This window comes from Podarcis pityusensis, assembly GCF_964106645.2.
Source record: "Podarcis pityusensis genome assembly, chromosome: 14".
Lineage (NCBI taxonomy): Eukaryota > Metazoa > Chordata > Lepidosauria > Squamata > Lacertidae > Podarcis > Podarcis pityusensis.
Genome location: NC_138039.1, coordinates 11,684,589 through 11,709,376, shown reverse-complemented (window position 1 = coordinate 11,709,376; position 24,788 = coordinate 11,684,589). Strand labels below are relative to the sequence as shown.

General features: G+C 44.7%; 1 protein-coding gene across 4 annotated transcripts in view; it reads right to left on the bottom strand.

The window, feature by feature from the left end:
* TRRAP (transformation/transcription domain associated protein) overlaps nucleotides 1-24,788 on the bottom strand; it is a 154,500-nt gene that overhangs the window by 4,334 nt on the left and 125,378 nt on the right. For all 4 annotated transcript variants that reach the window (XM_080980887.1, XM_080980889.1, XM_080980890.1 and 1 more), the window contains 4 exons: nucleotides 16,140-16,365; nucleotides 9,896-10,113; nucleotides 4,853-5,037; nucleotides 803-1,006 (listed from right to left, as the gene is read on the bottom strand). In XM_080980887.1, coding sequence (XP_080837013.1) covers nucleotides 803-1,006; nucleotides 4,853-5,037; nucleotides 9,896-10,113; nucleotides 16,140-16,365 — 833 coding nt within the window. The remainder of the gene's footprint in view (nucleotides 1-802; nucleotides 1,007-4,852; nucleotides 5,038-9,895; nucleotides 10,114-16,139; nucleotides 16,366-24,788) is intronic.

Sequence of the window (24,788 nt, the reverse complement as noted above, 5' to 3'; positions counted from 1 at the left end):
ATGACAGACAAAAACATCCTCAATAAAGTATCAATCTTGAATAAAGGGCTAGTAGAGGATCAGGGGCAGGGGAAAATATTGTTCCTATAATGTATTGCATATAGGGGAACAGGGGTCTTCTATCAGCAGCTTTAACAAACTACACTTCCCAAGATTCTCTGGGAGAAGCTATGGCTGCTTAAAGTGGTATGATATTGCTTTAAATGCACAGTGCAGATGAAGCCATAAATATAAAAAGGGTAAAGGGGACCCCTGACCGTTAGGTCCACTCGTGGTCGACTCTGGGGTTGCGGCGCTCATCTCGCTTTATTGGCCAAGGGAGCCGGGGTACAGCTTCCGGGTCATGTGGCCAGCATGACTAAACCGCTTCTGGCGAACCAGAGCAGCGCACGGAAATGCGGTTTACCTTCCCGATGGAGTGGTACCTATTTATCTACTTGCACTTTGACATGCTTTCGAACTGCTAGGTTGGCAGGAGCAGGGACCGAACAACGGGAGCTCACCCCGTTGCGGGGATTCGAACCGCCGACCTTCCGATCGGCAAGTCCTAGGCTCTGTGGTTTAACCCACAGCGCCACCCGTGTCCCTCCATAAATATAAAGTGGGATATAAATCTACTAAACGAAACAAACAAGCAAAACAACAATTGTGAGGTGCCTTAGTAACCCATATGGATGAAAAGACACAAATGTATTTAAAAAACTTCTATTTGTGTTGTCATATTTATTAAGCAAGTTGCCCCCGGATGCTGAAGGGCATCATGTGATGATTATGCAACCTGCAAACTAGTCCCAGTGCATACCTGAGCAATCTGCAGCATCTCAGGGTTAAGCCTGTTCAAATGGAAGACAAATTCTGCGAACCCGATCAGTGCCAACTGGATGGTGAACATCTTCCGGAAGGTCCAGTAATCGGTGGCGTTTGGGAAGGTGTGCAAAGCCCACTCTTTCAGCATGCTCCGCGGCACCATGTTGCCCTGCACCTCTTTCAGAATATCACGGAGAACCTAAAACGGGGGAGGGAGAGGAAAGCCATCAGCATCATGTATTTCTATAAGGTTTCAAACAACTTCAAAGGGGCCTTTGCAACTATAATTAAGCACTTAAGACCGCAGCTATTGGGATGGACAGATTTACATCGGTTGACAACAGAAACAAATTATGTATTTATTTATTCCAGGTTGATTTAAATCCTTAGAGTTGTGTCATGTTACACTTGCAAGCGAAGCTACTTCAAGAAGAAGCTCCCTTTAACCATTTTGGGGTGGGTTTTTTTTTTTTAAAAAAGCAACACCTTCATTTAATGAAAGCTGAAAGCAAAATGATAAGTCCTTTGAATATTTTAGCACATTATTTTCTTTTTTAAAAAATCAGGCTTTTAAGTAAGCCCACAAAAGTTATAGTCTGCAGGGTTTTTTTCTTTTTAACTAGCTTGGTTCGAGAGCAGCAGCCTGCATTTCTAAGCTGGCTGCCTCGTCTGTCGTGGAAACAAAACTCTTAAAAGTGCCAAAGACCTGTCTTCCAGCAAGTGAAGGAAGGATCCCTTCTCTATCAGTCCTCTGTGCTTCTGCGCTTTCCTTCCTCTGGATTTTCTTCCAGTGTGGAATTCAAATGTGTCCTTCCCTTGCCAACCTGCTCATTTTGCCTGCATGGAATTCCTTACTGCCCGTGGTGAAGAGGCAAGCCTGACTGAAATGTATTTTAGAATGCACAGGACTTGGGAGGTAAAATATATTTCAGGTCTTCTGTTATAGAAATGAAAGGATAAAATGGTAACCCAAATAAAAACATCTTGGAGATCCTGGGCCACAGGGAGGTTAGGCTGGCCTCGACCAGAGCCAGGGCTTTTTCGGCCGTGGCTCCGATCTGGTGGAACGCTCTGTCACAAGAGACTAGGGCCCTGAAAGACTTGACATCTTTCCGCAGGGCCTGCAAGACAGAGCTGTTCCACCAGGCCTTTGGCCAAGGCACAGTCTGACCCTCTCCTTCCGTAATCCTCATAGAACTCTAGCCCAATAGTTGCCATTAATTTGACTCTGAATTGATTTTAGAATGAATTGATTTTAGAATGTATTTCAATTAATTGATTGTGATTTTATGTGAACTGTGTTATTCTTACTGTTGTTAGCTGCTCTGAGCCTGGCTTCGGCTGGGGAGGGCTGGATATAAATAAATTGTTGTTGTTGTTGTTGTTGTTGTTGTTGTTGTTGTTGTTGTTGTTATGGCAATATTGCATTAGTGGCAATAGATGCCACTGGGTTTCGGGAGAGGGAGTGTGTACTGTCGGAGCTCAATAAGCCAACAGTTACAACTGTGGAGTCTGGGACACTGTCCAGGGGCACAATATGAAGCAACCTTGCTGAGCCAAGGAGGTCTAGCTTGTTCCTAGACGAAAGGAAATATCACCCATGATTATCAGACTGGGATGCAGAGCCATGAGGCCTTTATCCCAGCAGAAGGAAGGTGTAACAGCCACTGAATGATACTGTATTACTGTTCATTTTATTCAAATTGGGCTGTATAGCTCACCCATGTGATGGAATTATATCATGCAATGTAGGCAAGATTTAAGAACAAACAAGCAGAAGTGGGTAGGATGATAAGAGACTGGTGCACCCATAACCACGTCAAACCAAACTTTTATATCCTTCTAGCATGGCTCCATCCAGCTTTGTAACTAAAGCAGTGACAAAGGAATCTGTGGTCTTCCAGAGGTTGCCAGGCTACAGCATTCACAATCCCTCACCGATAGCCGTGTTGGGTGGGGCTGATGGGAGCTGAGCAACCGCTGAAGGGCCAGAGGCTCCCCAAACCTAAACTGCAGGCCCAGCTACTAAAGTGTGGGCTTTGGGCTGTGGTTTCCACAAGCAGCCTCTGAACCTCTTACGCCTCCCTGCATGGCACAGATGTCGTGATGCACGTTCAACCACTGAGAGGCAATACTATCCTTCCGCAGTCTGCACAGGGCCTGGTATGCTCTGGCTGCAATCAAGATCCAATTCAAGCATCTGAGTATTAATGTTACCACACTTTCCGCAGCCAAGTTGTGCCTCCCATGTAAACATCTGTGAACTACCTCCATATTTAATTACCTACAGCATGGACTGGCCTAATTAATTAGAAGGAGAAAATAAAGTGGGGACCTGCTCCACTGCACTAGAAAAGAATGATAATCACACTTGCTTAAATTAAATTACTCAGAGAGAGAGGGACTAAATTTCCACAACCAGAAGGGAAGAGCCTCAAAAAAGAAAACGGGAGAGAAAGACAGATGTTCCATGTCACTTAATTTTATTTTATGCTGTGCACGGAATGAAAGGTTGTTTATTACAGACACAACTTTCAAGACACAACACACCTGGAACTGCATCAATTTCAATGGGAAGAAAGAGGACAGCACAATGCTTAATTATATGTGTTAAGGCTTTTAAAGTAACTATTTATTATTATAAATGGGCAAGGGTGATAATGGAATACTAAGCCTTAATTACACCACTTCAGGGGGATTCAAACTGTGTCTTAGTTGGCCTAGGGGGGAAAAATGGCAGATATCGGACAGTTTTTTTTAATGCCAAATGGAAAAAAGCTTCCTTTTTTTGTTTTCGCTTTTGAAAAGAGAGAATGGTGGAGAGACCAGTCTGTAGACTGAAACACAAAACAGTGAGAGCATTTGGGCAGGGCTTTCTGGGTGTCTGGAGCAACTAATACACATTACTATAGTCATCCTTAACAGCTTTGTATTGTTAAGTCGCATTATCAGGAAGCTGGTCCAGGACTGTCTGCATTGATTGGCAGGGGTGACCGAGGGTCTCATATAAAGGGGCTTCCCTATCATCTGCTACCTGACCCCCCCCCCCCTTTTTTAAGGGAGATATAAAGGATTGAATCTGGGACCTCCTGCGGGCAACACATACGCTCCACAAGTGAGCTATGATTCCTCTCCATTGCAGAACCAAAGTGGAGGAACAGTGGCCCAAGGTGACATGGTGAGTTCATGGAAGAACTTCTCAATGAAGCAAGTTTCTCCTGAAATACTGTTTGGATTAGGGATGGGGAACCTGTGGTCCTCTGAATGCTGTTAAGACTCCGGCTCCCATCACCCCTAGCCAGGATGACCCCCAATGGTGAGAAGTGATGGGATCTGTAGTCTAAAAGCATCTGCAGCACCACGGGTTCCCTTGGTTCAAACGTCCTGGATCAAGTCAATGGCTCAACCAGTCCGGCATCTTGTTTTCACATTGGTTACCCAGATAGCCACAGAAAGCATGGAAGGAGGACCTGAGCACAACCACACTCTCCCCCTCCTATGGTTTTCAGCAGCTGGTACAAGGAAGCAGAATGCCATTGACCGTGGAGATGGAACATGGTCGTCATGGTTAGTAGTCATGGAGAGCCTTATCTTTCCAGAAATATGTTTAATCCTCTTTTAAGCCCATCCAAGTTGATGACCATCGCTGCCTCTTGTGGGACTCATGGCTCTGACAAGCAAAACAACCCATGCCAAACACCCAACAACCTACAGCTGCCTAACAAAACTTCTTTGTTGCATATCTTGTCTTTTTCCGGTCATAATTACGCTCTATTAATCATACAAGGTGGAGAGGTAACAAGGCTCTTTTGAGGGTTTATGTTTTCGGAGCTTTGCCACAATATTAATGCGATGCAGGTGCCCGCTCAGTCCTCTGGCAGATCTACTTTGAAAGATTGTTTTGCCGATAAAAAGAAGGGGATGGGAGAGAGAGCGAGAGAAGATGAGATTGATGCATCAAATACGAGGCAAGGGAAGCAAAGGGATGTGAAGAACAGGCCTGGCGCAGAGAGCGTCTTAACGCATTTGTCACAGATTACAATACCTGATGGCTGGCCTGGGTCCCTCGCGCTTGGACGGTTGCCAGTCTGTCATAGTAGCGAGAAATCGGGCTGTCGTGCTCAATCCCCTTCTTGGCACAGCGCTGCTTGTAGATCTCCACGAGGGAGAGAGATGAAGGATTGTCTTCGACCAGGCGCATCTGTGGAGAGACTGCCACGACTCGGGGGACTGGAGACAGGGAGAAAGGGGAAAATGTAAAGTTAATGTCCTGGAGGATCAAAGCGAACAAGCCCAACACATTATTTTCCCTCCTTTCCCCAGGACAGCCATAACCATCAGGCCTTGTCCTTGCTTTTAAAGCTCTCCTGAGGCCTCCCCAGCCTCCATGTCTACTCTTCTCTCCCGAGACATGCAAATCCATAACCTCTTTGTTTTTCCTACCATCCTCAGCTTCTCAAAGGCTTCCTTGTTCCTCGGGAGCATGCTGCTGCACTCAGGTACTGGTTGTAAGCCTCCCAGAGGCACCTGGATGGCCACCGCGAGAAGAGGATGCTGGGCTGGACCAGCCATTAGACTGATCCAGCAGGGCTTTTCTTATGTTCTTAGATGACATCGCCCATTCAGCATGGTGCTGTCGCCAAAGTTGCATGTTTGGTCCCCATATGGGACAGCTGCATATTCCTGCATTTCGGGGGCGGGGGGAGAGTCGATCCTCAGGGTCCCTTCCAGATCTAAAACTCTCTGATTCTTGTGTCTCTTTGGAGGAAGAGTAGGGGGAGCAGGACCCCTCCCTGGAGAGAGACCTGCACTGGCAGAGGTGGGACTGAATCCAGGTATCCCCACCCTAAGACCAGGGGTCTCCACACCAGTTGGCTGGGATCCTGGCCAGCTCTCTCTCTCACATACATGCCCATCACCCCCCGAGCTGCAGCAGCAGAGAAAATGGCCAGCAAGACCTCTTGTCAAAGCACCTGGCTAGCTAGACGTGAGGCTACTTTGCAGGAGAGTAAAGTAGATCAAGCACCTACATGGTTTGGGACTTGGCTGAGAGCCTGGAAGGGATGGAGCCTCCACTTTCGATACAAGTTTCCCAAAGGCTGATGAGATGCTTTACAGCTGCAGCGAAAGCTCCCTCAGAGCTTCAAGCCTTCCTGAACTGTGGAAACTGACACCGTCCCTCCTCAAAACTTTGGCCGCAATATTAAGTTGATTAATCGGTTCGATTAAATTGACTGGAAACATTTCAACAGACCTATAAAAGCTCCTCTCATTAAAACCAGTCAGCAGAGTTTAAAGCATTTAAAATGATTTAATACAAAAAGACACTCTCTTCTGTGTGTGAGGGGGGAAAAGGGGGGGGATGCCTCTCCTAAGAGGACAAAAGCTGCAACACATGTATGCACTGCTAAGCGCAAGGGTGAGGAAACCTCTGTCCCTCCAGTTGTTGTTGGACTCCAACTCTTATCGGTCCCAGTCAACGTTCCCAACGGCCATAGATGATGGGTGCTGTAGTTGAACAACACCTGGAGTTACAGGTTTGGAGGGAGGGACACCTTTTTAAAAGAACTTTTGGGCTTTTTTCCTCATATGAAAATGTATGCAGATTTAATAATCAACCAACCAACCAACCAACCAACCATTTAACTGAGTAAAAGATTAACCCAAAACTTAAACCTTCCCTGTGAAACCTTTGTGTGACCCTTTTGGCAAGCTGAAACCCAAGCTTAACTGCATATAATAACTGCATTTGCTCACATTAGTCCCTTGTTATCCTTGTTTGTCCTTTGTTGCCTTTGCCAAGGTCAAAAATCCAGGTGTTCAAATGGTCCCCCGATGCTGCCATGGTAAAATCCCTGGCTAGGGCTAGTAGGAGTTGCCTCACGTGTTCCTCAATCTTGCCATAGGACAGGGGTTAGGAACCTCTCACTTGCAGGCCAAATCTGGCCCAGCAAAGGTCTCAATTTGGCCCACAAGCTGTTTTCCCCAAACCACTTGCAGCTGCTCTATACCCAATGTCATACATGGTGTCAGGTGTGGGGCAAGCAGAGATGTGGCTGGATCAACTGCACAATCGGGTTCCCTGTGGGGAACTTGATCATGAAGCCGATCCTGCAGAAAGCAGTTTTAAAGGCATGGCCAATCAAGTCTGCTGGATTGGTTATGTGACTGAGATTTCCCTGGGGAGCTCAGTTGTGGAACTGATCCCTGGAGAAAGAAGCTTTGCCAGCTTTGTGCCAGCAGGTAACAGCAGTGGATTGACTGGTGGGTTGTCAAAATTGGCTAACAGCGGTGGGTAACAATAAATATCTGGCCTGCTGGATTCCCCACCAGTTATAGGATCTGGCCATAAAGGTTCCCCACCTATTGTTGGACTATTGGAAGCTGCCTTATGCAGAGTCAAATCATCAATCCATCTAGCTGACTACTGTCTTTGCAGCCTGGCAGTGGCTTTCTCAAGGGTTTCATACACAAGTCTTTCCCAGCTATACATTAAGATGCACACCAGGCCCTATCTAGGCACAGGTATCCCTGTTAAAACTTCTCTTTGCTGCAAACCATTCTACAAAGGAGGATGTTACAACCTTACACAGTTCAGGACCTCAATATCTTAAGGACTGCCTCTCCCCATACGAACTGACCCGGACCCTGCGTTTGTCATCCAAGACCCTCCTGTATGTCCTCCCTTCCTGAGAGGATTGGAGGGTGGCGGCATGAGAACGAGCCTTTTCTGTGGTGGCTCCCCGACTGTGGAATGCTCTCCTCAGAGAGGCTTGCCTGGTGCCATCGTTACATGTCTTTAGGTGCCAGGCAAAAACATTCCTCTTTACCCAGGCCTTTGGCCCTTAAATAATCTATGACCTGTTAAATGTGGGGACGCTGCCGCCTATTATTATGATTATTTTATGAGTATACTTCTATTATTATGCTCCATAAAATAGGGTTTTTTATGTTGTACTCTGCCCTAGGGGTATATAAATCAAATAAATAATAATTATAATAAACCTGAGCTTGGGCTACACCACAGGACTGAAATAACCTTTTCACTTATGGTGCCTCATGAGCAACAAGCACAAGGAGAAAAGGGTTTGCAAGAAGAAGCCTTCTACATCGAAGCAGATTCGGGACTGGCAAAGTATGTAGATATCAGTTCTTCCACTGCCGTGATGCTCGGCCTGAAGTGTGTCAAGTGGCACTCGTCGTCCACTCTCGGCACACTCAAGAGCTCTGCTATGAAAGAGAACTCACAAGAAAGAACCATTTGTTTGTACTAGACGCCAGGCCCCACAAAGGCATTTCTGAATGAAGAGCTGTATTACCCTGAACAGGATTTCAAGCCTCCCATTGCTACACCACGCCAGCTGCAAATCTGGAGAGTCGTGGGCTACTCTGCTCACTTTTATGTCAGAGACAAGGATAATTTCTGCTCAGATAAAAATCCACCTACTGCTGACACGCTCGCTTTATCCGATTATGCCGTGAAGCACAATTTTTCGTTCCGAAAGAAGAAAGCCCAACCCTGGCTCAAAACTATGGGAGGCTCGGGAGAACGGCAGCAACTAGAGAGGAAATGCCTGGCAAGCAGAGAGGAAGCGACCTTCAGCGACAAGGTTATTCCTGCTTCACTAAGGCTCTGCCGGGATGCCTTTAGCTCCGCTTTATACCTGATGCATCACCAGCCAAAGGCTCTACATTCTGTTCTTGTATACAACCAAGTCGGACTCAGGGAAAACCCAATGAAATTAATGGACCAATGTTCACCATCATGTCTGTTCAGTCAAATGGGTTGACTCCCAAGTATGACTAACATTGGATACAATAATTAGTGGGACGCGGGTGGCGCTGTGGTCTAAACCACTGAGCCTCTTGGGCTTGCCAATCAGAAGGTCGGAAGTTCAAATCCCCGTGACAGGGTGAGCTCCAGTTGCTCTATTCCAGCTTCTGCCAACCTAGCAGTTCAAAAGCACACCAGTGCAAGTAGATAAATAGGTACCACTGCGGCAGGAAGGTAGACGGCATTTCCGTGCTCCCTGGCACTTGTCATGGTGTCTCGTTGTGCCAGAAGCAGTTTATTCATGCTGGCCACATGACTCGGAAAGCTGTCTGCAGACCAACACTGGCTCCCTTGGCCTGAAGCGAGATGAGTGCCACAACCCCATAGTCCCCTTTGACTGGACTTAACCATCCAGGGGACCTTTACCTTTTTTACAATAATTAGTAGCAGTAGTACAGGTAAGTAGCATCTTATGCTCCTTTAATTAGAATCATAGAACTATTGGAACTCCGAGGATAATCTAGTCCAACCCCTGCAATGCAGGAATCCTTTGTCCAATGTGGGGCTTGAACCCACAACTTTGAGATTAAGAGTCTCATGCTCTGCCATCTGAATTACTTGATTGCGGCTTTGCCTCGGACAGCATGGGCCAATGGTCAGAGATGACAGCAGCTGTAGTCCTGCAATATCTGGAGGGCCACAGGTCCCCCACTCCTGCCACTGAGGGAGCCTCTCTGCTATGTAGTAGAAGGATCAAGGTGAATGAGCAAAGGTGCACAAATGGTGGCTTGGCTTACAAGCCAGCTGTTACTCGTTTTCACAAGCAACGCCCACCCTGGTCTGTGGACAGTTGCAGAGGGCTTTGGAGAGGGCAAGACTTCTTAGCTGCATGGAGGAATGGAGAAAAATAGCAGGAAAGGCTCCTGCTGTTTCTTTCCTGCTCCAAACTGAAGCGCAAGTGGAAGAAGACTCCCCTTCTCCTTTGAGCAAGCCCTCTGACGAGTGCAAAGGGCTTGGGATGTTGAAGTCTTCTCTTCTCTGCGCCATTAAGAAAGAGCAGGAGAACCTCCCGCTGCTTCTTTTTGTATTCAAACCTCAGCGTGAACGAGAGTCTGGGAAAGGATTCCTTGCATCCTTCCAGCCAGAGGACTGACAGCTGGCGTGCCAGGGGACCCTTCGGAACTCAGGACTTGTCTTCTCAACACATCTTGAGGTTGCGCATAACAAAAAGTTATTCAAGACACTTGAAGACGTATGATCCTTCAGAGCTCCTTGTTTGAAATCCTAGGAACAGCTCGCTGCACCCATACCTACCTGTGAAAAAGAGATGCCTCTTTGTGGTTTCTTTCCTCTTCTCCAAACAGGGGTTGAGGAGGCGAAGGAGCTGTAATACTCGTTCTTCTCTGCGTGACTCTGTCAGGCAAGCGTCGTTCATTACGAGATACGGGTAAATCTTTCCATTATGACCTCGGATATAGAGTCTTCTGGCTGCAGTGTTATGCTTTTGTACTATCTCCACTCTGGGCATAAACCTATCAAGGGGGTGGGGAAGAGAAAAAAAGAAAGAGATAAAAGCACCTGAGCTTTCAAAGTCCAAAGCTTCATTTCTTTCCTCCAAGATGAAAGCTAAGATTTTTATTTATTTTTTAAAAAAGGGGGGGGGGAGAGACCCTGAAATGCCATACTTAATGAAGCATATTAGCGGCTGAGTTTTTGTAAAACTAATATTCTCATTATGAATTTTTATAATGATGCAGCTACATTTTCTATTAAGCGGCTCAGCCAAGACTGGTATTTTGTATGAAAAGCTTCCAGCATCTTTTGTCTTCTCCAAATTGACTGAGAAATGATTTTTTCAATAGACAGAAACAACAAAACCAAGTCGCTTGGTGTAGCTTGGGTTCTGATTTCCATATTACTGTCAGTGAAACCACGACAGCAGCAGAAGACTGAGCATGCAATGGGATGCTTCAGATTTGAGAGCAGTTACAGAAGTTTAAAGGTCATCCATTGCTGCTGATGCTGCCACACACCCACCCTTCCCCAAAATCTCTCTCAAGTACACATGGAAGAGCTAAATTGAAATGTATCCAAAACGGTCTTGAAAGGCAGAAAATAAATCTGTTCTCCTTTAAAAAATGGCTTAATTCGAATTCTGCACAACTTCTCAACCCACCAAGCTGAATCCGGCCCATTACCTGCAGCCCAACATATACTCAACAAGGCCAACAGAAGAATCACACAGCTGCAGTGTGTGTGTGTGTGTGTGTGTGTGTGTGTGTGTGTGTGTGTCTGTCTTGCAAGCCATCTAATCTAACCACATGCTTGATGCAGGAAAATCCAGAGAGAGAGAAACCCTAACAGATGGCTGCCCAACATCTGCTTACAAAACCTCCGGTGCAGGAGAATCTATGGCAATTGGTTCCACTGGTGAACTGCTCTTACTGTTAAAGACATTTCTCTAACATTTTACCCATTAAATCTAGCCCTGCCCTGGGAGCATAGGAAGCTGCCTTAAACAGCTGGTCCATATAGCTCCATACTGTCTACACTGACTGGCAGTGTCTCTCCAGGGTCACAGACAGACGTCTCCCTCCCAGCCCAACCAGCAGATGCTATCCTGGGACCTTTCACAATAAAAGCAGTTGCTCTACCACCAGTCTTTGCCCTCTGTGTGACAGCTCTACAGGTGCTGTAGGATCATAGAATCGTAGAGTTGGAAGGGACCATGAGGATCAGTTAGTCCAACCACCTCCGATGCAGGAATCCTTTGCCAACATGGGGCTTAATAATAATAATAATTCTATTATTTATACCCCGCCCATCTGATTGGGTTGCTCCAGCTACTCTAGGTGGCTTCCAACATATATAAAAACATAATAAAACATAACACATCGAAAGCTTTCCTACACAGGGCTGCCTTCAGTTGTCTTCTAAAGGTTATATAGTTACGCATCTCCCGGACACTGAGGTCCAGTGCCGAGGGCCTAATGGCAGTTCCCTCACTGCAAGAAGCAAAGTTACAGGGACCCAGGTAGAGGGCCTTCTCGGTAGTGGCGCCTGCCCTGTAGAACGCCCTCCCATCAGATGTCAAGGAAATAAACAACTATATGACTTTTAGAAGACATCTGAAGGCAGCCCTGTTTAGGGAAGTTTTTAATGACTGATGTTTTAATGTATTTTTAATCTTTTGTTGGAAGTCGCCCAGAGTGGCTGGGGAAACCCAGCCAAATGGACGGGGTAGAAATAACAACAACTTCTTCTTCTTCTTCTTCTTCTTCTTCCTACTACTACTACTACTACTACTACTACTACTATTATTGAAAAGGCCCTCTGCCTGGTTCCCTGAAACTTCAATTCTCGCAACGAGCTAACAGCCAGAAGGCCCTTGGTGCTGAATTTGTGTCCGGGCTAAACAATGGGGGTGGAGATGCTCCTTCAGATATACAGGGCCAAACCCACAACCCTGATATTAAGAGTCTCATGCTCCAAGTTATCCCAGTTTGGTAGTACCTGAGCATGCCCTCACTCGGCCTTGTCTTCTTCAAGCCTGAATGATCCATTGAACCATTCCTCATAGGATGCACCTTCCATACCATCTGAACCATCTTCTCTGAACCTTTTCCAGCCTGTCAATTTATCTACCTGCAGCACACACAACTTAAGACTGCATCTAACTACATTCCACGCAACACTAGATGCGCGAAATTAATGAACCTATGCTAGTCACACCCATTAATTTCGACGGACCTACTCCAAACACTTTTTACAACCCATTGCTCCATATGAGCACTGAGCAGGGGTGGAGGTGGAGCCAACTCAGCGGCCGACACTTAGCAGCAGGACACCTGTTTTGCATGAAGAAGGGTTCCCAGGTCAAACCCTGACATCTCCAGACAGGGGACCAGGGAGCAGGAGGTGGCAGCAGGGACCTCTGCCTGAGCGCCTGAGGAGTCAGGGCCCATGAAAGCAGCTGTCATCTAACCTGGTTCAAGGCAGCTTCCTGTACATTTGGACTGATGGGTAGGCCTGTTTTAGATCTTGCTCATGCCAAAAATAAAATTCTTAGGCTCTCAACCTCAAAATCTGCAGGCAAAGTTCTGCTGAGAAAAAGAGAGCCTTCCTGCTCCCTCCCTCACCCCAGCTGCTCTCAACAGCCTGGGAGAACCCTCCCGAATGGTGTGCGCTGTCGTGTGATGGGCAGCAGCTGGGAGGAACTGGCAAAGACCTCTCCTCCCCTTCCGTCCTGTATGGCTGGAAGACCGTTTCTCTCACTTTTAAGCAAGACTGCTTTATACAGGTGAGTATTTATTTACTTTTTACTTAGTTGTTGCTGCTTTTCTTCTTCTTTTTAAAAAAGTGCTTTTTTAAGTTTTCAAAAACAACAAGCAAACAAAAAAAAATGTGTGGAGCACATTACTGCAGCTGGAAATAAAATACACAGAAATCTCATCATACTTCTGCAGACATCATAATAAAATAAGATTCTGCATTGGGACAGTTTGGAAGTAAGAGCCACATACTGGTAAGGTAGCCTTGCCACGTAGCGATGTGTACTGTTGTGGGCCTATGCAGTGCACTATTTTTATTTATAAAGCATATGAATGGTCACCATCTCACATCAAAATGGTCTTGTTTTAAAAACCCTCCAGTGATGGTTTAAATGCTCGGCCAAGGCTGTGTCCCATACTCTCCCAAACAATTCCACTAGAGGGAATTGATGCAGATGTCCAACGTAAGGCAATTTTGAGTCTGGCTGCAGCAAGCAGCAGAGCTAACAGCTCCTTGGGAACAAGGGTGGGATTTAAATCTCTTTCAAGAGCCAAGAGAGATAATACTGGGTCCTTGCTATTCAAAAAACAACGTTTGTCAAAAATATGGATGGTTAACTCATGAAAGACCTAGAAAGACTCAGTGGTATAAAGAGTGAAAAGAAAATGAAATACGTGGAGATATGGTTAACGGCGAATAATAATAATATCTTTAATGATAACTGTGTAAAGGTTTGGAAAGAAATAAAAAAAGATATGCAAATTTGAAGCAGAATGCAATTGTCACTGTTCGGCAAAACTTCTGCTATAAAAAAGAATGTACTTCCAAAGATGCTATTTCTATTTCAGACAATACCTATAGTTTATGATATTCGAAATTTTGGCAGGGAAGAAAACCCAGGACAAAACGCAAAATGATGATTGATACTGCTGCTGTTAATGCTACTTTCACTGCTATTTTGTTTTACTGTTGGGATTCTTTTGCTATTTTTATTTGTAAGCCGCCTTTTAAGTTTGACTGCATCACGGAAAGGTAGCATACAAGTGGGGAAATAAAGTGGCTTCAATTTGTGCAAAGGGTCATTTAGATCGCCTTTGTGACTCCCAACATAGGAATACAGGAAGCTGCCTATTGGTCAATTTGGAAGTCAGACCATTGGTCAATCTAGCTCAGTATCGCCTACACTGACTGGCAGTGGCTGTCAGAATTATGAACAGGAGCCTTTCTCAACTCTACCTGGAGATGCCAGATATCAAAGCTGGCACCTTCAGCTGGCAAGGCAGATGCTCTACCACTGAGCTATGGCCCTTCCCCAGCAAACCATAGGTTTGCACCCAGATCTCACAAGTGCTATTCTAGAATGACAAAGAGATACGTCTAGCACAGGGTTTGAGAGCGGGGTACCAGCCACTTAAAATCAACAGCTCTGAACCCTTGGTCCGTAAACTTTCGTAAAGGTGCTCTCTCTGCGGTCTCTGTCTTTGCCCCTGCAGGAAATGGCCGAGCTCAGCTTTCATGACTGTGTAGGAGGGATTTTAAAAACAACATATCGGCTCCCACACACTAAAAAGTAGTTGCTTGTTAGTCAGGACTCTATAAAGGACAGAATGCCTTCCTGTTGGCAGGCTTAGTTTCTCTCGCCTTGGAAAGAATCAAGCGTGCAGATGCACACTGCTGTTGGGAGCCCTTGGGAACATCTGACTAATCCCTGGCAAGACACCAAAGTAGATAATCAGGCCTTGAAATGGAAAGAAAAAAGAAAAAAGGTAGGAAACTAATGGCTCAAGACAGGGAAGGCCAATTTTGTTCAACCCTTGGTGCATCCACCAAATTTTAATCAATGCATGGAGGAAAAAAGGTTAGTCTGCAATTTTGCCTCCTAAGGAAAAGAAATTGTCAGGAAACAGAAATGCTCCAAAACCGAAATATTACACTTCTCATGGAGCATAAGGCAAAATCGTACTTTTCCCCCCAGATCTGTTAACTGTAGCTATTTGTTTACACTGCATTTTCTATTTATTTATGGGATTTGTATTCTACCTTTCAACCTAAAATCTCTCAGAGCAGGATAGGGAAAGAGTGTATATTTATAAATGCAACAAAAAACAACACATCTAAACAAAACCGACACTTAAGGCTGCAGTTAAACTTCTTGGTAAAAATATCAGCTAAAAACTAGGGTAAAACAATGTTAGCACACCCTTAGGAGCCTGGCAACAGGAGATATGATGTGTGGTGCTATCCTTTTACTTTCTTTTGTAATCTATCTTTAGATCACAAGCCTTTGAGTTCAGCCTGTGTCACTTTAAATTCCTGTGCAGCACACATTGCTGCGATTTGTTAAAGGTGTTGGGAACTGTAGATCTGTGAGAAGGAAACTACAATTCCCAGGATTCTCTGGGGGAAGTCATGTGCTTTAGATGTGTGGCGTGGCTCTCCTGCTCGTCTTCCATTGATTCGTCTGTAAACCCGACCAAATATGGTGGCAGAAACTGTTTCAGGCCCCAGATGATTGTGTCTGGAGAACAGAGAAGCCCAGGAAAATGGAGAGGTTAATTTTGGGTTGGATCCAGACAAAGTTAGTTGAACTTAGGTTCCCAGGGAATCACTGAAGTTAATTTATGACTAACTAGTCTTCCTCCTAATAATAATAATAATAAATTTTATTTATACCCCGCCCTCCCCAGCCAAGGCCGGGCTCAGGGCAGCTAACAACCAATAATAAAAAAAAGTTGAATGAGTACAACTTAAAAACAAGATTAAAATACAACATTAAAACATTAAAAATATTAAAATGCAGCCTCATCACAGGAGGAGAAAGGAAAAAAGAAAGAGGGGGAGGGAATCAAATTGACTCCAAGCCAAAGGCCAGGCGGAACAACTCTGTCTTACAGGCCCTGCGGAAAGAAATCAGATCCTGCAGGGCCCTGGTCTCATGAGGCAGAGCGTTCCACCAGGCCGGAGCCAGCGTTGAAAAGGCCCTGGCTCTGGTTGAGGCTAATCTGACTTCCTTAGGGCCCAGGACCACTAGGGTGTTGCTATTTATGGACCTTAAGGTCCTCCGTGGGGCATACCGGGAGAGGCGGTCCTGTAGGTACGAGGGTCCTAGGCCGTGAAGGGCTTTAAAGGTCAAAACCAGCACCTTAAATCTGACCTTGTGCTCCACCGGGAGCCAGTGACCTACTAGTGACCTACGTTCAGCTACCTTAGCCTGGAACTAACCCAAGAAGTTCTGGTACGTATAACTAGTACACTTCCCAGCCTTAGCTTTCAACCCCGGATTTACCGTGCAATCTTGATGTAATAATGTGTCGGCTTTGGCATAAGGAACTCTCCAGGAATTTCCACTTCGGCTGTTTGGGCTGAGAAGTTGCTCAGGAATCGGCACTTTTCCTCTATGAGGAAGAACTTGGGAAGCTGCTTTGTTTTTGCCTCGAGAATTTTGATCCATTTCTTCAGCTTAGAAATAAGATTGTGGAGCTTCATGGAGCCTGGCACGCTGAAGTCGAAATCTAGCAGATAAAACAAAATAAATCCAACAGAAAATTGCTTGTTAGAAATGTGATGCAGGTATTTAGTCAAAATTCTGCTTGGTGTAAACACCTTGCATAGTTAAGGTATCTGGGCTTTGGAGCCTTACCCCAGGGAACTGCTACTTTTATTCTTTACTGTTTGCACAATAGTAAAATGAAGGAAAGCAGGAAAGATTATTATCGCATACAATAGAAATTATTATAGTAGTCACTTTTAGCCTAACACACATTATTGCCAAGGAAATCCATGTATAAAATAGATGAGCTGTTAGCAAAAGCGATTCAAGCTCATCTGTTCCAATTTACACTGGCAGAGATTACACATTAAACATACTTGTTTCTGTCATTTGTTTTCCCATTATGTGGATGCTGTTTCTTGTTGGGCTATGTCTAAAACTGCCTTTTTAAAAATGTCCCTGAGTACCTCTCTCTGTACCAGTGCAACAGAGAAAGAAGAAGAAGAAGAAGAAGAAGAAGAAGAAGAAGAAGAAGAAGAAGAAGAAGAGGAGGAGGAGGAGGAGGAGGAGTTTGGATTTGATATCCTGCTTTATCACTACCCGAAGGAGTCTCAAAGCGGCTAACATTCTCCTTTCCTTTCCTCCACCACAACAAACACTCTGTGAGGTGAGTGGGGCTGAGAGACTTCAGAGAAGTGTGACTAGCCCAAGGTCACCCAGCAGCTGCATGTGGAGGAGCGGAGACGCGAACCCGGTTCCCCAGATTACGAGTCCACCGCTCTTAACCACTACACCACACTGGCACAATTAACCGCATAGCATTGGTCGGGCAGTTCACCCACCTATCGGTCAGAATCAACACCTTCAAAAATACAACAACAAATGTTATCAAGTCACGTATGTGTTTTAATTCTCATAGAAACCGTCTTATATCTTAATTCACATACAAATCTACTTAAGGATTAATATTTGTGCCTGAGGAAATTCTTGGAAGCAAGGCAAGTGAGAAAGACCAATAATCGTTCTTGACAGCAGTGGTAGCTGTGGCCCAGTATGGCTGTGGGCAAGGGAAAAGTTCCTGTGTGGTAGGCTGGCTCGCTGGCATCATCAACCCCAGCTAGCCGCAGGGAGTGATAGGAATCCTCTACCTCTTTTGAATTTAAACTGGCCAATTAGAGCCCAGGCTGCAGGGTGGAAATTTGGAGACAAGACCTCGGTAAGCCTGCTTCCACTCAGGTCTGTCTCCAAATCATAAAAACTGACTGCATAGCCTCCAAGCAGCATCAGACATCCCACCCTCCGGCCTTGTATAATTTTGTCCTCACCTAAAGGTAAGCAGGTGGTGCACGTGTGTGACCTTGCTGTGGAGTGGCTTGGTTGCCTTATTCAGGGTCAGGGAGGAATTTGCCTGCAGACCAATTGGGCTGGTTTGGAGGTTTTGCCTACCTCCATGCAACTGGCGGGAAAAGCAGTTGGGTTGCATCTTTAGTCTAATCAGGTGGCGGGGGGAGGAGACTTACCCTCTGTCCCCAGGACCAAAGCATCAGGGTACCCCGCAGTAAAGGGGTTTGTCTGTACGTCCAGACAAGGGCTAACAGGCCACAGAACTCCCCATTTGGCATTCTGTATGGGTCACCTGTATAAAGAAGGCTGATTGCCAAATAATTTATGCTTCTGAATTATGGTGCTGGAGGGGACTCTTGAGAGTCCCATGGACTGCAAGAGGATCAAACCTATCCATTCTGAAGGAAATCAGCCCTGAGTGCTCACTGGAAGGACAGATCTTGAAGCTGAGGCTCCAATATTTTGGCCACCTCATGAGAAGAGAAGACTCTCTGGAAAAGACCCTGATGTTGGGAAAGATTGAGGGCACAAGGAGAAGGGGACGACAGAGGACGAGATGGTTGGACAGTGTTTTCGAAGCTACTAACATGAGTGACCAAACTGCGGGAGGCAGCGGAAGACAGGAGTGCCTGGTGTGCTCTGGTGCATGGGGTCAGGAAGAGTCGGACATGACTAAACAACAACAACATGGGTCACCTGTATTTGATATGTGTCACGTGGGGATGCTTAACCCAAGACTGACCCTGATGAAGTTGTCATCCAGCAACCAGGATACATATCCAATGCCTAAGCCAAAGCCTTCTTGCATCTGCAATCAATAAAGTTGTGGCCATTTTGATCACAAAAAGGTTTTCATGTCATTTATTGCTTCCTATGCAACAGGAATCCTGATGAACTCTGTCATACTACAACTGGGCCCACAACCAGAGAGAGCATGACACCCTTTGTCGAATGATCTCCATAAGGAGAGTTTAAATGAACCTATCTCATTAATAATCTCAGATATGAACAAACCTTTTGTCCACAAAAACAACTGTCTCCTCTCTTTGCGTAGGCTGGCAAACTGGAAAGTTTTCAATTAACTATAGTTTTCCGTTTCATCCAAGCCAGGAAACAATGGTTAATAATTTCAGAAAAAGCCATAACAGCAACCCAACTTCAAACCATGATTTAATAGCCTGGTTTCTTTTGAAGCTATTAATGTTTCCTTTTTGGATGAGATGGAGGACTACATGGAAGACTTATTGGTTTGCCTTGTGCAAAAAGAGGCGCTAAGGGGCTCTGTGCACAGGAAAAAAGGATCGTTCATATATCAGCATATTAAGGCAAGATATGTCTAAACGCAATCACAGATATCCCCATTTCTAAGAGTCAGGCATCATGTAGTAGAAACTGCTCAATTCATCCAGGCATTTTAATAATGGCTTTTACCAAACAGTGACTAACTTACTTTCACAATGAATGGTTTTAATCTGCTGTTCTATGTAGTATTGACTTCCAGGCCATCTATGCATTTTTTAGATTTCCCCTCCTTTCATCCTGGTATTTATTATGATTTACAGTATTATTGTTTAGAAATTGTTTTTACTGGTACTCACTTTGAGAACGTTGCATAAACCTGAAATGGGGGGGGGGGGGCTACGTGGATTCTATCTGAAGAAAAGGCAGGGTAGAAATGTTTCAAATAGACACAAATGTGCTAAATAAATTAAATATCTACCGAAGAACGATGTTGAAGACAACATAATTCCATTTAAGCAGCACAAACATTAGCCTTGCAAGTAAGGCCCTATCTTCACTATGCATTTAAAGCAGTATCATACCACTTTGTCATGAATTATGAGACGTGCAGTTTGTTAAGGACGCTGAGAGTTGTTAGGAGACCCCAATTCCCCCACAGAGCTACAGTTCCCAGAGTGCCCTGGGAAGAGGGATTGACACTTAAACCGCACTGTGAACTATAGCTCTGTGTGGGCAATAGGGGGTTTCCTAACAACTTTCAAACCTGAGCCTTTCCCCGCCTTGCCTTGTGTCCAGTATGAACCTCTTATTGTCCTATATCAGGCACAGGCAAACTCGGCCCTCCAGATGTTTTGGGACTACAACTCCCATCATCCCTAGCTAACAGGACCAGTGGTCAGGGATGATGAGAGTTGTCGTTCCAAAACGTCTGGAGGGCCGAGTTTGCCTATGCCTTTTCTATACCCTGGCTGTGTCTTGTAGGACATGTTAGCTCTAGGAACTGCAGGGTCTCTTTTGAGGGCTGGAAGGGGACATCTTAGGGCGTTCTGCCATAAAGAACCAAGCCAGCTTCCATCTACACAGGGCCACTTTGGGTTCCATATCAAGCTCTGTCACCATGTCACTAGGAATGTGCCCAAGACGGAAGCCAGGTGCTGAAAATATATCAACCTGAATCAAGCCCTGTAAGATTATTTAGATACCTCAAAAGTACCATGATTAGAATCAAATTGTTTGAGGATATTATGGAGAAGCTTTTGCCAGGCTGAGTTCAAGCTTGTGAGTGTTCCTGATGGATCCAGAAACTGTGGCAAACCACTAAGTCCATATCAAAATATATACCAGGTGGAGGCAACAGGGAGCCCTCAAGTTGTTACTGGACTATGACTCCCATCAATCCTGAACACTATCCATGCTGGCTGATAGGAGTTGGAGTCCAACAATATCCGTAGGACACCATGTCGGCTGCTCCTGATATTTAACAACAACAATCTTTATTCTCTGAGTGTGAATTCTTATGTAGCCAAAACAGCACCATCCGCAAAGAATGATCAACTGGTTTTGACGAATGCTGAGGTTCTCAGAGCTACAAGAAATTGGTGAAGGAAAAAACCTACACGGAGGGAGGGCAAAAAAATCACAAACAGCCCAATGAGGACTGAGCATGCTCAATGACAATGGAATGCTGATCAGTTGGGGGTCTGAGGGCAGAAAAAGGGAGGAGCAATGGAATGGAGTGACTGGAATCTTGAACAGGGAGTTCTGTATGGATGGCAACATTTTGTTGCAGGTTCCATTGGCATTCGCTATTAAAAAAAGCCAGCCCCATTCCCTCAAATTTAAAGTGCATCCCAAGTCATGCTAGCTCATTAGAAAGGTAGTACTAAGACATACCGGCTTTCATATGCTAAACCGGAAAATAATTTAGAGGTGGTTATCTGTAGATAACACATATTGAACAGCACTACAGGGCTCAAAACTTTAAGACCGATTTAATGCTCAACTGTGCTCAAAAATTCCCTAGCAGTTTCAATAAAAAACTGTTCTATCACACTTGACACGGAACAATGATGCCTGCCATTTTCAAGTACTTTCCTAAAATTAAAGTAGAGCAATTTACATACTCCCTATAAATCTGCGCAGGAATCTTTTCATATGACCGGGGGGTGCGGAATGTGCATAGACTGATGTCAATGAACACGTTTCAATTTAAATCTTCAAAACAACCTTTAAAATATCTATTAGACAGAAGCGAGCAAACGCAAGCACGGTCCACTGAGTTCAATAGCAAGGAGGAATTGGGATATAAAAAACTGGCATCAAAGAACTGAGGGCTGCACCCAAGCAAAAGGGTCTTCTCTTAAACTAGCACAGCGCTGGATTGCGGCTACATTTGAGCCTCCTAACCTGGTCCGGTAGCCTCCAGATATTGTTGAACTACAATTCCCATGAACCCCAGCCAGCAAAGGATGATGGGACTTGTATCACAGCAAAATATGGAGGGCAACAGATTGGGGAAGACTAACACAGGCAAACAGAATATTTAAATGCAGGGCCCAATTAGGCAAAGCAATAAGATAGAGGCCTTTAAATGTAGATCTTATATGGTGAAATAAGCATGCCTAATTTGGGAGGGGGGAGAGAAGAGGAACTACAAGGCTCCACTCGCTCTTATTTATTTATTTCCCCCACTCTTCAGCCAAAGAAGGCTACCCGTGTGACTTAGAAATCAAGTATCATTAAAGTAAAAAAGCAAAAACGGCTTACGTGTACTCTTTTAAAACGACAAAAGCCAACTGTTTCCAAGTGTACAAGCAGGGAATTACAAAGGCAAGTAGCTTTAGCCGCTTAAGGCAAATATGGAAAAAGTCGTTCCTGCGGACCAAACTCTGAAAAGCTACCTGAGGCACAATTTAAAGGCGAATTTGCTTTGAATGCAAGTACCCTGACCCAAGTAGCATCAAGCACTGGTTTGAAATTCTCCTCAGTAGTGCAAAACAGACACCAAAACTCTTTGTAACACTTAAGCGGGACACGTACAAGACTTTTCCAGCCCAGTCCTGCTGCCACTTGCCTCCTCCTTCCCATGCTACTGGATACACCTGGTGTTCTGCATGCCCAGGACAGCTGAGGGAGGGCAGCTGGCGAGAGAAGTGACACGTGTGGGTGGCAGGGGGAGTCCCAGCTGCCTTGTCCACATGCTTTAAACTCTCTGGTGTCCAGGTTGTAAAGGTGTCAACCTGTCAAAATTGCTTAAAGCTGGACGCATTGCTTCTTTGAGTCTTAGGAGTCAGGCACTCTCTCTTTTTACATTTTCAAGGAGGGCTCTCTCCTCGCCATTCACACCCCCTCTTCCCAACTTATTTTGTATTTTTGTACCAGTTGCAAGTCACACTTATGAACGTTACAGGGAGCCGTGCTAAATCAGTCCATAAACCAGAGGCACACTGGCACCTGAATCCGGAAGGAGCCTTTAAAACACACTGCAAACAAGTGAAGCCTTGTGAAATGTTCTCTTTAATTATCCTGTGCTCAAAGGATGACAACTTAACCTCTCTTACTGGACCAACATCCCAAGACCAATGACAGATGCATCATACCACCAGAGGAGACAAGCGTGTTTTTTGCCATGAGGCTAGTTGTCAGTAGGACAATTAATATTCATTTTGCAATGTATTCACTGTACGGAACTTTATTTGTAAAAAGTGCTTTCCAGGTCATAAAGGTGTTAGCAAGAAGACAAAAAAGGACTGCCGCCCTTCTTGGCAGCTGTCTTTTATTTTTTATGCAGCCAGTCCAGCACCTCTTGCATCTACTGTGAACGTACTTGTAAAAAATCTCATTATAATTCCAAGCCTACCCTCTAGTGCACAATCTGAGCAAATCGCTGGGTGAGAAAGAGAAACATGAAATACGGCATTGTTTGCCGCTCATCGGCTCCCCAAAGTGCAGGGAAATGTCACCAAACGGCAAGTACAATATTCTTGCTAATGATATGCAAATAGCTGAAGCAAAAATATTCAGCAGTGTTAATTAAAATAAAACACACCAAGCCATTCACTTCACCGTAGGAATCACTCCAGTTTGTTGAAAATACCTATTTTAGACTTCCCTTTTCTCCTTCGTTGTTTTGCTTCTTGGTAGCAGATGGGAATGACAGAGAGCACTCGATTAATTAGCTTTCTTTCTTCGTGTCACAGGGGCTCCATACAGAGCCTGTCTAAGTACATCCAAAGAATTACCAGCTATGTGGCAATCTGCACCGGCTCCCCTGCTTTGCAGACAGCTTAATTAGGCGGAAAGGAAATCTCTTTGCGATACCGATCCTAACTAAAACCCAACACTTATTACCTACGTTAGTTTAAGAACCAGAGACTGAATGAGAGGATGGCAGTCCACTTTTAGAATTCTGGACTCCACACGGAAATTCCTTTGGAAATTGCAATAATACGGACTGAGATTCTTTTATTGGACAGAAGGAATAAGAATACTGAAGGATAGGATAAAGTGGGATGTTATTGTTTAGTCGTTTAGTCGTGTCCGACTCTTCGTGACCCCATGGACCAGAGCATGCCAGGCACTCCTGTCTTCTAAAGTGCGATAGGAAGCCTAATAACCATGCGTTATAGACCGTGAACTCAAATGTAAAAAGTTCTTTAGAGAACCTTGACTAACACAAGTTAGCAAATATGGCTCAGGGCAGGAAATAAAAAAAAAGGTGTATGTTTGTGATGAAAATAAAAAGTCACTACCTAAATAATTGACAATTCGCTGCTCTATCCAAACATCTGCTACATGAAGCACCTTGCCTAATGATAAAGGCAACCTTGGTAACCAGTCTAAAAGCTCTGGAATCATCTTTTATCATTTATTGGCCAGGTATCTATTTAGGACATATGGACCAGAGAAAGATGAGGAGAGAAAAAGATATTACACTGACTGGTAAAACCCTAATCTCATGCTTTTCCTCAAAGTATATTCCTGTATTACTCTCTACGTCCCTGAAATGATGATGGCTGGAGATCCCTCATGAAGCTCCCATGTCTTCCTTTGCCTGTCAAGTCTAACCAAGAAAGGAGCCCACAACCACCACTGTTTTCCTATCCTTGGTAATAATACGAAATTGTTTTGAGAAGGAGAATACTGTTGAATTGGTTCTCTCTCTTATTTAGCCCGGTGGCTGCTCTTCCTTGATCAATTGGGAAGAGGAGAACCTGCCCATTTCTCTGTTCAGGGAAGGTGAGCTGCTATCACGTTCAAACAGTTACATTGATTTGGGTGTGGAAAACTGGCTTGAGTGAGCCAGGATTAGCAACTTTTTTAGATTTAAACTCAGTCCTTAAATGGGGCTACAGCCCAAAATTTAACTGGATGCTGTTATTCAACTGTTATATTCAATCTGGGCTAAAGGAAAGGAAACCAGGTTACAAAAACATTGGGTTTTTGCAAATACACCTGAATAGCATTGGCTGGAAATTGCAAGAATATTTAGAAGATCTTGAATCCATCATGCCTTGGAAACCTAAAGGCTTGGACAATAGCAATTCTATGTACTAGTAGAGAAAACTTGTGAGACTTTCAGAAATCTTGGAGAGTAGTTAGCTCTAAACCCTTGCAAGGGCCAAAGGGCCATGAACTCAAGAAAAAGAGGAGGATTCAAAGCATAAGTCAAGACCAAGACTGCACAAATTGGTGATTCATTCTTGGCTAAGGACTGGTATGGTAATTAACTTGCCATTAATTCAGGAGCATAAATTCTATTACTGTTGCAAATTAATCAAAAACTTATTTTCTGCAAAATGAATTAAATCCCCCAAACTCCAAAAGGCAAGCGTACTGACCAATCTAATTGCAGCCATT